Source organism: Caretta caretta, chromosome 2, assembly GCF_965140235.1.
Source record: "Caretta caretta isolate rCarCar2 chromosome 2, rCarCar1.hap1, whole genome shotgun sequence".
Classification (NCBI taxonomy): Eukaryota; Metazoa; Chordata; order Testudines; family Cheloniidae; genus Caretta; species Caretta caretta.
In genome coordinates, this window is record NC_134207.1 from 183,234,417 (window position 1) to 183,247,369 (window position 12,953).

At 41.3% G+C, this 12,953-nt stretch overlaps 1 protein-coding gene across 8 annotated transcripts in view; it reads right to left on the reverse strand.

The window, feature by feature from the left end:
- The window catches only part of ITPRID1 (ITPR interacting domain containing 1), a 68,329-nt gene that overhangs the window by 11,394 nt on the left and 43,982 nt on the right, over positions 1-12,953 (reverse strand). For all 8 annotated transcript variants that reach the window (XM_048839015.2, XM_048839019.2, XM_048839014.2 and 5 more), the window contains 3 exons: positions 8,233-8,315; positions 5,646-7,148; positions 261-388 (listed from right to left, as the gene is read on the reverse strand). In XM_048839015.2, the coding sequence (XP_048694972.2) occupies positions 261-388; positions 5,646-7,148; positions 8,233-8,315 (1,714 nt within the window). The remainder of the gene's footprint in view (positions 1-260; positions 389-5,645; positions 7,149-8,232; positions 8,316-12,953) is intronic.

The following is a 12,953-nucleotide window of genomic DNA, read 5'->3' on the forward strand; positions in this document are numbered from 1 at the left end:
AGTGTACGTTCGTTGGTACATATTATAAATCCCTTCTGTAAACCTAACCTTAAAGCAGCACTATGGGTTGGATAAATGGATAGTAATAAAGTAATAAAGAACAATTGAACACTGACTTCTGTGTTATACAGTAAAAATATTAAGTCTGAGAGTTGGCACATACAGCAAGATGCTCTGCACACACACTCAGGGTATAGCTGGTCCAAAATGTTGCTTTTTTAATGACCATAATGTGTGTGTTGCTGTAGTGATGTAATTACCTTCCTTCAGCTGACATAGCACTGGGAAAAAGATCCTGTTGCTCTATCAGGTGCTGCTCAATCTCATCTAGCTTCTCCCGGAAACTCTGGCAAGAACTCTTCATAGCTTCTATTTCATTAATTGTGCACTACGAAGAAGAACAAGAAGAGGGACTACTTCATTACCTTCCTTTTAATATTTATCATACTGACAGCCCAGGAGGCAGCAGTCCTATTCTCATCCACAGAACAGGTACATCATAAGCAGGCTTGTCAGACATTCATAGGTACAAGCTCCCAGATAACAAGTGAGATGACTTCTGAAGAATATAAACGATCAGCTCTTCTTTCTTAAGTCACGTAGGCCTCCCCTTGAAGTCAATGGAAATTTTGCCCTTGTCTTCAAGGGAGACAGGATGTTGCCCATAGTTTTGATACAATGGGTCAAATTCTGAGCTTAGTTATACTTATGTAAATCATTAGCACTGACTAGAGTTGCCCTGGATTTACATCAGCATCATCAAATGAAGAAGTTTGCTCCATGTGTCTGATTTGAAAGACAGGTTGAGCACTGTACGTCTGGAACCATCGTCACGTTTTCTTGACCCACCATTTGTAGACGTTAACGTTGAGCTGACTTTTATATCACTAGTGAAGGCAAAAGGATGAGTAAAGTTGAAAAAAGAGGATCAGATATTGATAAGAATAAAAATAGTAACTGCAATCGCACTAGCTAGGATAAAATTCCAAAGGCTATACAAGTCTTTTGGGATTCAAGCTGGCATTATGACATATATAGCTCAGTTCTCTCTGTGCCAAAAGTCTGCAAACATCACAATTCCCACAGATTTGGTCATTTGCTCAAAGCTGTTCAAATAATGTGTCATACAAATATATTTCAGCCAATACATTGCTCATCAACTGTCCTTGGCAAATATTGCTTCAAGTATCCATTATTAACTATTTGACATTTGAACCGTTTTGACAGGACACACGATTTCTGTCCCCAGACTGGATGAGTGTAACTCTTGGAATCAGGTTTCCAAGACAAATTCAAAGTTTGCTTTTTGCAGAGAGTTTGCAATATTTGTTCACAAGGCAATGTTTTGGGGAACATTCCTGCCAGTAACATTGCTTGATAGAATATACAAACACGGCCAAAGCACATTTGTTTATAAAGAATATAAACTCTCCTACTTCATGGCAAAAAAGTCAATCACTAACTGACAGGATCTAGAAAAAAATTTCTACGGGCAGATTACTCCATAATCGTCCACTCCAGGTTCTCTCTTGCACAAGGTATTGGTTTGAATGAACTGTCTTTCTCTAATATGGCAATTTGTATGTTTGTATCTTTAAAAATTCAAATAAATATTTGGAAATAATGTCTACAGTGTTTCATGTCTAACTGTGGTCATTGATTGGTATTGGGAAGTAATTTCCCCATAGCACAGTATTTCTCTGGGGACATTACATTTTTCCATTAAAACTCTAGCATGGGCCTCAGTTAGAAACGGGATTCAAGACTAATTGTTTAGATCAGTTATACATTTGAGCAAATAATCAATGGATCACTGGTATGTTCTGCTTTGGCGGTTCCTGCGCATCAAGATGTTATGGAACAGTCTATCCACAACGGTAAAGCTTGTCTGTGCATGAGATGGAACTTTCTCAGGGCCTGGTTCAAAGGTGTGGAACCAACTTCCATGGGATCTGTGAACTACCTCAAACCTCACAACTTTCCATGCCAAGATCAAGGTGTATTTCTTCTACCTGGACTTTGCTAATATAAAGACTTAGCATGTCATATGTTAAAAAATGTAATTTCCCCTCCTAGGGAGAGGATGAGAGAAAGAAAGAAAGAAAGAATAAGACATCAAAAATGTCGGTCATGTCACCTAATTCACTGCTGTAGATCACTCAAGTACCTCAGTGATGGATATGGTATAAGAACATAAATAGACTAGAATGATGTTATGACCACTTTGGAAAACCTAACCAAAACATTTTTTTTAAAGTTGTGTTAATCAGCAACTAAGCCTCCAAAAGGTATGGAAATAAAGTGTTTCTGTTGGGAAATAATTTCCTTGCACAAGAAAATGTCATACCCAGACGAATAAAATCTAAACATGCAAATTCAATATAATCTGATGGCTATTTGCAGTTAATATAGATTTTGATTACTTTTGTGGGGATGACATTGATGACGTTTGATTAACACTGACTTCTGTCAAGAACGATGTTGCAGTTAATATAGATTTTGATTACTTTCAGGAGTTTCTCTTGTTCTAGCAAATGTTTGATGATTAAATCCCTTGACAGGCTGGGCTAAAGATTACGGACCAAATCCTGTCGTGTAGAATAAAGCCCACATACACAGGATTTTCTCCATATGAAGAAGTGAGGAGCAGAATCTTCGACTTTGTGCAGTGGAGCAGTACCCGCAATTCTAAGACACAGGATGTAGCCGCTGATGCAACCTGCTGCTACTCTCCCTGCAACTCCCCAAGATTTTAGGCCAGTAAAGCCTCAGACCCACTGACTACACACCAGCATACCTAATGCTTTCCAATTTACATGGGTATGGAGTTCCACTGAACATCAAGCTAGGAATGTTTTCTGACCCCCCCACATGGGTTTTCCTACATGTCCCTTACACACAACTCACATAATCCCAGCTTTCCCAGTCGTTTGGGTCCTTCCTTGATGCAGGGGCTGGATTTCACATGATTAACCTCAGACAAGTGCCAGATTTAACACATCTTTGCTTAAACAACAGAGCTTGAACAATAGTGTAGTGTGCAGTCAATGCCCGCAGTATCCTCAGTCTCAGATTACTGAAAAAGCATCACTGTTAATCCTTCACCACCATCACAGGAGTGATAAAATAAATTGGACAATGTAAATTCAGCTGTAATGTACTAAAACACTGACATCTTGTGGCAATTGAGAGACATCTCACAAAATTCATAGCCCTCCAGCAAACAGTTTAAAGAAAAGCCCCCACAGTACTGATATAGTCAATAACATGAAATTCATCAATTTCAGTTCATAGGGGTTAATCTGTTTTCTGTACTTTTGACCCACTTGTGGTTACAACATCCCAAGTTTCACTTTGAGTTTCAGGTTCAAAGGAAGAAACTCATTTGAAACCACCAAGTTTGCATAGTTTCAACACAAAACCAGGAGAAACATTCACATTTCTCATGGTGCAGAAATATCCATCGGCCCAGCTTTTCTCAGAAACGTTGTGAGCTTTCCAACAATTCTAGCTGGGCTGGTTCATGGGGGCCTAGGGCAAAATCTGAAATGGAGGCCCCCAACCCTTCTAAAAAGCCTGACAACCACCCCCCGGCACATAACCACCTACACCCAGCCCTCCCCCAGGAGCCTCAGCCCTCAAGGGAGCTCTCCTGCCTCCCCATCCCACTCCTTACCTTACCCCTTGGGTGTTGGGTCCATCCTGCGTCCCAGCCAGTCCCCGAGAGAGCCACCATGGTTTTGGTAGCGAGCAGGTGAACACCTGGCACGTGGCACACTGCATGCAGGGGCTGCTTTACCCATAGGGGCACTGCAAGCCTGAGCACCAGATCTCAGCAACACACACTAAGTTTTGGCTCAGCTGTCCCCCACCCTCTGTCATGACCAACGGGTGGCTGGGCCAAACCTGAGCAGTGCTGCAACCCTGAGTGCCATGTTGAAATGCCACTCACTACAGTTTACCTCAGCTGCCCTGCATCATATTGTTCCATGGATTTCGGGTGCCTCTCAAACAAGTGAGGCCCTCCATCCCTCAGGTGGCCCTGAATCCTCAGTTTTGAGTTTGTAAAAAAGTGACAACCTGGTGACTTTTTGTAGTTTCAGTTCTTTTTGCAAACATTTCATATGGTTCTGATGGCAAGTACAGCTTTAGGTTGGCTAAGGGTATGTCTATGCAATTAAACACCTGCAGCTGACCATGTCAGCTGACTTGGGCTTGTGGGGCTCACGCTACCAGGCTGTTTAATTATGGTATAGACATTTAGACTTGGGCTCTGGGACCCTGTGAGTCAGGTGACCTGGGTCAGCCGCAGATGTTTAATTGTAGTGTAGACATACCCTAAAATGCTCCCTATTTTACCTGGGTCAGATTTGCTGAGATACTGGGCACTCACCATCCACTGCTCAGCCCCTCTGAAAATCAGGGCTCAAAAGTATCATATCAATTTTATTGAAATCAATGAGTCTATTCATGGGATGATTGGGTCATATGGGATTTCACCCTTATTTACTCAGTATATAGCAGCATGTATAAATACCAAAAGGAGGGCATTCTGCATCTTCAGACATAAAGTGGTTAAGCTGCATAAGTTCACAGAAAACCATAAAGTTTCTCTTTGGTTTCAAAACGCTGGCTGACCTAGTATTACTATATAAATTTGACTTGTTTTTCTACAAACCGTTCCCTCCCTTTAGCCATTTCTAAATTATTTTTTGCCATGGGTAAGGGCCCTGATAAAATAAAGCTACAGGGCCAAAGAGAGGTGAGTCTGAATTAGTGTAACTTACTCTATCTGCTGGCCCCTTCAATGTGGAAATCACAACTACTTAGGTTCTTTTTTGGAACTCAAACTCACTTGGCCAAATTCAGAGTGGTGCATAATGGTATATATATTGATAGGTAGATGTGAGTTTAAGGAAGGCTGACTGGGTTTGAGAGAGTGTAAGACCTGATTTGCAGTGCACACCATTTTTGTACTGGTATAACTATTTCATTTAGGGGTGTGACTTCCCCCCCTCCTGCCCCACTGAAATAGTTATTCTGGTACAGCTCCTAGTGTGGATGCAGTTATATTGGTACAAAATTGCCTTATACCAGTGCAGTTTATTCCCTTGTCTGGCTGGGAATAAAGCCGTATCAGTAAAGGCACTGTATAACTGCAGCCATATTGGGGAGGGGGAGGTTGTACTGCTTTATATATACTGGTATAGTTTAAAGCAAAACAACTTTTTATGTAGAGAAGCTCTCAGGGAACCCAGATTGGTAGAATTTATACACTGAAGAGAGTGGAAGCAGCAGCAAGTAACAGCAGCTCAGACTCATCTCTGAATTTGATCTGTGTAAACCTTATTCCTCCAGCTCATCTTGGTCAGTTGTTAACCTAGCAGGTACGATTTAAATACTCTCAACATTAAGAGAAGTAGTCGAACACAACTTAATTTGGGTCAAAGTATATTTCTGACATTCCCCCAATTTGTCCAGGATGGACTGTCCCTTCTTCCCATCTGTTTCCTAAGCTACATCCCTGACACTTTCTCTACAACACTGAACAGAGTGGACAGTGGACCTTGAAATAACTTACACTGCAGGCGTTTACTCTCCATGCGCCAGATTCTATGTATTATTTCATCAAGAAACATACTTACTGGAGAAATACTCCTCACTGCTGTATCCTGCAGGAGCTCTAATGTTTTCAAAAGCTGCAACTCTATGGTCATGTGATTTGAACAACAGGCTCCAGGATGTTTGGAGGAAGCAGTGAAGGGAAAGGCCCACTGAAAGCAGCAATGATGGCAGCAGACACAATGACAGCTGTGACCGCACTGGGCAGGCTGGGCACCCAATGTTTGATGATAGGATGATCTGTATTTCCCATAAATCCCAGTGTCTAGGGAGACTGATTTTGTGAGATGACCATGTCTACAGAATGGAGGGAGAAGATTTGGGTCAGACCACTGATTTCGTGTTTTTATTCCAATTGTGTCAGTTTGAATTGAAGCTTCCCTTGTCTCCTTTAGACTTTCCTTCAAAGTAGCCAGTTGTGAAGTAATTACTAGCTCACTCTCAGAGCACTGGGACTCTATGGATTTAATTTCTAAAGACTGGCCTTTGCCAAGGCCTTCACTCAGGGAAACTTTTTGCACAGTGGACACCAGCCTTGAAGCCATCTGAACAGTAACTGACTTAGAGGGGTTAGTGCGTATTTCAACATTTTGGACAGAATCATCCTTCTCCAATTTGGTGGCTCCTGATATTTCACCCAAACAGCAAGTCTCTGTGCTTTCCTGGGAACTAAATTCAGATATGCACTCTGGGCAGTAAGCAGAAAAGTTAGACACTTGTAAAAAACTGCTTGAAATAACCTTGCTTTCATTTTGTACTTGTGAGACCTGCCATTGGGTCTCTGGTGTCCCTGTTTCACAAGAGCAGCTTATACTGTTTATATCAGTGTCCAGTTTGCAAAACTGCTGACCACTTGTGGCCTTGGTGACTGGAACCAGGGTATCAACTTTACTGAAAATCTCCTTATCACATTGCTTTCCTTTTACATGTCCTGTAATACCTTCCTGGATATTTTCCTTAAATACTTTCCCAGCATCCTCCTCAGTCAAAGGTCTCTCTCTTGTCTCTTGTTTAGCGCAGGCTCCACTGCCAGTGAAGTCAATGGGAGTTGTGCCATTCTCTTCAGTGTGAGCTGGAGCTGGACTTTTGGGTACTGAACTGAAGTATAAATGACAGTCAAGTTCTGGGGTAACAATATCTCCTAAATCCTGACTACCAGCAGTTTGCTGTTGTATGCAGCTCTCCTCTTTCTCCAGTTGCCCTCTTCCAATTTTAATCTCCTGCTTATTCGGATCGTACACCATTTCTTTGACAAAACCCTCTGATTGATCACTGAAGGCTTGATGTAGACCATCTTCCACAATTAGTGAGAGGGCGGTCTCTTCCCTCTGGTCCTTGTGTTCTCTGTCTGGACTAGACACCCTTGAAATGTTCTTGCAATCTGCAGTGGAGGCGTTAGCAACAGGGCCCTTTGACTTTTGATGAAAATCCTGGTGTGACACAGCGAGAGCTGTTCTATGTGGCAGAGCTCCTTTTCGGTCATGGGTATCACAGCTAAGGTTCAGCTGTCCTGGAAAAGGTGGATTCTGCAAGGAAATGAGAAGACACTAAGCATATAATATTGCAATGCCATGGAGTAGTTTGATGAGATGGATAATGGGACTTTATCTTGAAGAATTTTTAAATACAAAAAGAACTCTTTTGTTTGGTATATGGTTAAGGGCTCATTGAAGTAAATAAAAAGGCTCTTGTTGACTTCACTGAGCTTTGGCTCAGGGAGTAATGTCACATTCCAGCCCTCTATTTTGAATTCTCATTAAAAGTTCTAGTTACATCTTACTGCACGTATTTGAATATAGGGGATTTGGAAACCTCAAATTGTGCTACTGCCTAGACAACGTTATGCTGAGAGATGCCAATGGCTGCCATTAAGGAGCTCTTTGATCCAAAAAGAAACTTGTTAAAGACAGGTGTGCCAACAAGCACCCATTTTCAGGCTCAGTGGCTCCTTTATCTGAAAGCAATGGAGGCTACTGTTCAGTACACTACGCCACACGGTAGGTCAGAGCTAAGCTGTATGGACAGTGGGGCTTCCTTGGATACAAACAGAGGAGCTAGAATATTGATTGCAGCTGAGTGTGGGCTGGAGACAGAAAGCAAGAGAAGCTGTTGCAAATGTGGCCCTAAAGGGATGCAGAGAGACAGAGCTTCATCCGCTCAGAGCTTGAGTTTTCACATTGGGCTATTTCTGAGTGAGGAGACAGCCTGCTGTTTCTACTGTGTGCAGGGAAGACTTTCTGTAAATCTTTTGTAAATAACCTAGATTACACCAAATAATATACCTGACTCACATCATCTCTTCCTAAGAGATACAACCCAGCAAAGCCCTAAATGTTGGCTGACCACTTGAGCCAAAGGGGCAACAATACAATACAGTAAGATAGGATATAGGGTAGCCAAGGTGGAATAGTTCTACAAGGTATAATTTTGGACCTTACACATAGTAGTCCATTGGGGTAGAAAGTTTTTTTGTTTATGAAAATCTTGTTTTCCCCACAGGAAATCTCAGGGAAATTCCATCCCCCTGTATTGCTTTATTTTTCATGAACCTGATAATTTTTGGGTATTAGTTTTAACTAATCTTATTGAAGAATATCACCAGCTCTTTACTTGTAAAGATAAAGGCTCCACTGGTTCTTCTAGAAATCCACTGCTGTCAGACTGGCAGCTGTTTGTTCTTGTCACCAGCACTTCTGCAGGGAGAAAAGTAGGGGAGAAAAGAAAGAGATTCAAACAGCAAGCCAGGATAAAAATCAGTAAATGCTTCTCAGTGGGTGAACTTTAAATGTTCATTCCTGTGCTAAGTATATTTCTGGTCCTAGTAGTATTGCTCTAAATCCAGTTATATGTCTACAATTAGAATGAACTATAAAGTGTGCCCAGCATAGCTGAAAATACCAGGGCAGGCATTTATTTAACAACAGGTATAAACACCACCTGCAGGTTCCATTTTACACATCTGTAAAACAAAGGTCATCATCAGCTGAACACTCGACATAAACTAATGTAAATCGTCAATAAACCACTTTTCCAATTGCTTCGTTATTTCACTTGCTAAAATTGTTGACTTTTGACAATTTCTTGATTATAAGCACTTTGGGTCAAATCCTACTCATCCTACTCACATGAACAGTTCCAATGATTTCAAGGGACAACTCGCATGAGTAAGGTGAGAGGGAGTTGGCATGTAAGACTATAAACCACATAAGTCTAGACTGAGATACCTTAAAATTTGTTATTTGTTACCGTGCCAGCACAATTTTGTTTCTCAGTGAATCCGAAGGAGATTAAAGCACCATTCATTCTCCATTTCCGTGCATACAGAATGAGGCCAAAATTTTAAAAGCAGTGAGTGATTTGGGTTCCTCACTTGTCAATGGCTATCTTACAGGTGCCAACTTGGGCACCCACAAAATGGATGCAATCAAAATCAGTGGCCACTTTTTGAAAATTAAGGCACTAAGGACAACTGTTTTCTCAGATATTTTGCTCTCCTCACTTGGGCAGAAGCCCTGACTCCCCCAACATTTACTCCCTCACTGGCCTGGAAACACTTCCTTGTCAGGTCTGAGTAGATCAAATGTTAACACTCCCTACCCTTTCCTCCAATGAAACGTGCTGCCAAATGCCTAACAGGATGTGGAGAACTACCCATTCTTTGCCTGTCCCCACTGCATGGCCTGTGACACTTCCCTGCAAGGAGCTACTCTGTTTTTCCTGTCAATTCATCTCCATCCTGATCTCAGCTTCTGATGTAACCTGCTTCTTCCTTATTGGCTCCTGATCTGAGGGAGCAGTCAGGAAACCACAATAACGGATAGAGGTCAACTTAGGATTGCACGCCAAGGCAGAATGGGGTTCCCAGGAGTGGAGTCATTCTGGACTTACTCCAGGCAACAGTTCTGATCCAGCCCAGCCTCCCAACAGCTACGTAACCCTCCCTTCTGTCAAACACAACACTTCCCACAACCTGTGGAAATCAACCATTTTCATCCCATTGTATGTGAAGTTACAGAGCAACAGCCGTGTTAGTCTGTATTCGCAAAAAGAAAAGGAGTACTTGTGGCACCTTAGAGACAAACCAATTTATTTGAGCATGAGCTTTCGAAAGCTCATGCTCAAATAAATTGGTTAGTCTCTAAGGTGCCACAAGTACTCCTTTTCTTTATGTGAAGTTAGTTACCTAAGGGTTAATTCACTGTTCTAAAAGCCATTGTAATTCCAGGGCAAGAACAATTAATACTCATTTTTGTGCATTAAGAAACACAAAACGCAGGAACACAAAAAGATGCCTTCACCCAATAGCCTATAATGAAATGTTTAATATATTCCATTTTGATGCTTGAACTAAAAAAGAGTGGACAATATTTGTAAGTGAAGGCAATTATAAAATCAAGACCAGACCATTGGTTAAATATTACAAATTCATAAACTATGGTATCTGTCTTCTTGTCACCAGCAGATAAACTGTCAGTTTAGCAGTTGTTGCCTGATTTCAAATGGGAATTGCCTGCATGTATCCTCCACAGTCAATAATTTGCATCAAGATTGCTCCAAAATTTCTGCTTTATGGGTGGTCTCCAAATCACAGTTCAACTTCTCCCATGAGAAAAATATTCCACCACTTCTCTAAACTTTTTTTAACAAGCTGTTTCAATTACCTTTTACACCTTAGCCAGCTGCTGCTGCTGATGTATCCTGCTGTCCTACATCCATTCACATTTATCAATAAAGAAACAAAAGCAGAGCATCATTTTTAAATGTAATAATTTTTCAGTTGCTGTATTCCCAATCTGAATTAGACTCAAACTGATGTCCTATATGAAAAAGACTCCCCATCCCAGATAGGGTCAGTCCACTGTAAGTTTGGAAATCCACACTGCTGTTAGAAGAACATATTATTTCATGTTACCTGTATTTGTTTGGGAGTGGTGATTATTAAGATGTTTATTCTTCTGCTGTTGTATGCGGGTTTTATAGGCAACTCATTGCTATTGGGAATTACATGGAGGAATCTTCTTAAAATTAATAGAAGGCTCAACCTTTTAGGCCCCCCCATCTACCAAGTTTGTTGTAACCATGTCATCACACTCTTGTATGACCCAATTTATAACAAATTGCATTGAGTTGCATCCCCATACAACTTTTCCCCCAACACAGCCATCAACTACTCAATCATGTTTGCACATCACCACTTATTATGCCACCCACCCTTGTTTGTAGCCATAAAAAATCTAAGAGTCCCTGAAAGGCGTGCACACAAGATGCACCAGCCAGATGGGAAGCAATGCACTGTGTGATAACCTTAATGCACGGGAGGAGGATAGAAGACTGACTGAGCTGACTACAGGTCAAAGTACAGCATTACAACCTAGCTATATAGGAAGACAACCATGTGCCTGCCTAGCCTGTTGGCAAGGATTACACATGCCTAGGTGCCATGATTTCCAACAATATATTAACTATGTTGAGTGTGGAGACAGAGCCAACTACGTCACTAAGGGGTTACAAACTGTGATATAGACGAAGGCTTAATGTCCATTTTGTGTCCAAATTCTGTCTTCTATTGTTTTGTAGTTTATTTAAATAAAAACTCTTTAGGACTGTGGTCTGAAAGCACCCATGGCTTGTTTAGGACAGAATGGGGGGCGGGGAGGAAAGAACTGCATGTTCAGGTCAGAACATGTTCAGGTTTCATGTTACATCAAATCACTGAAGTGACAGACTTATTGCAGGAGTTCTATAAGTGAAGACATAAAATTTTGCAAAGATGAGACTTTCTCTCTTGTTGGCCAGCAACTCAGGTTTTTCCTTTGCTTTTATCCATGCCAATATCTCTTTTTCTTCAGTGAGAGTCTGCCTATGACAAGACTATGTAAAATTTGAATATGAAACTCAGGGTATGGGCTCAAGGTGAGAATGGATTTTTTTTAAGAGATTACTGAACCATTTCCAAACCATTTTAACTTACACACCATGCATTTGGGAGAACTGGGACACATTATTGTTTTCAGGAAGAGGGGTTGCTTTGCAGTCTGTGGTCTTGTCAAAATTGGAAAAAAAAAGTTAGAACATAGAACCATAGGGCTAGAAGGGACTGCAAGGGTCATCTAGTCTAACCCTCTGTCAAGATGCAGGATTTGTTGTGTCTCAAATACCATCCAAGACAGATAGCTATACAGCCTCCTTTTGAAAACTTCCAGTGAAGGAACTTCCATGACTTCCCTAGGCAGTCTGTTCCATTATTCTACTGCTTTTACAGTTAGGAAGTTTTACCTGAGATTTAATCTAAATTTGCCGTGCTGTAGTTTGAACCCATTGCCTCTTGTCCCGCCCTCTGTGGCAAGAGAACAAACTTTTCTCCATCTTTCTTATGGCAGCCTTTCAAGTATTTGAAGACCACTATCATGTCACCCCCTCAATCTCCTCTTTTCCAAACTAAACATACCCAGTTCCTTCAGCCTTTGCTCATTCATTTCATCCCTTTGATCATCTTTGTCACTCATCTGTGGATCCTTTCCTGTTTCTCTACATCCTTTCTATACCTTGGTGACCAAAACTGGATACAGTACTCCCGCTGAGGCCTAACCAGCATCGAGTAGAGCAGTACTATCACTTCCTGTGACTTGCATGCTATGCCTCTGTTAATGTAATCTAAAATTGCATTTGCTTTAAGTAGCTATTATGAGGTAGCTGACTCTGTGTGAAACATCACTTAGCACTTAATGTAGACAAGGTTTAATGTCTTTACACTTGAGTGAGCAGTTGGAGGTGTCCTTTGGTCCCTGTGTTGTGGGTCAACTCTAGGCCTATGCACCACTTCATTTCACTTCAACCTTCAAAACAGGGCTGATGAATGAGCCCTCAGTTGAGGGTATGCCTTATGCTGGCTCTTTACACAGCAGTGGATTTTACTTCCTATGAATACTGTGGTAACTAACTTTCTTGCCAATGATAACTGTAAATTATTTAATGGCTACCACTGTAAGCAGGCTGTTAGCATTTCAATAAATTCCCCTGTATCATATATAATAATGCTGGCCTACACTAGGACACTGACACTTTGATAGCCCCTTAAATCAGAATTACTCAGTACACCAGGTTTCTATCGAGCATACAGATTGAGTATTCAAGATAGTTTGGCCCACTCCACATGAGCAGCTAAACTTTCTCAACAATGGTTGAAGGTCACCCAAAGGGGCACAAATTGTTGCCAGCAATGGTCATTCTCCTAGGGCTGGTCTACACTAAAGCTGTAAGTCGACCTACATTATGCTACTTCAGTTACGCAAGTTACGTACCTGAAGTCAATGTAACTTAGGTTGACTTAC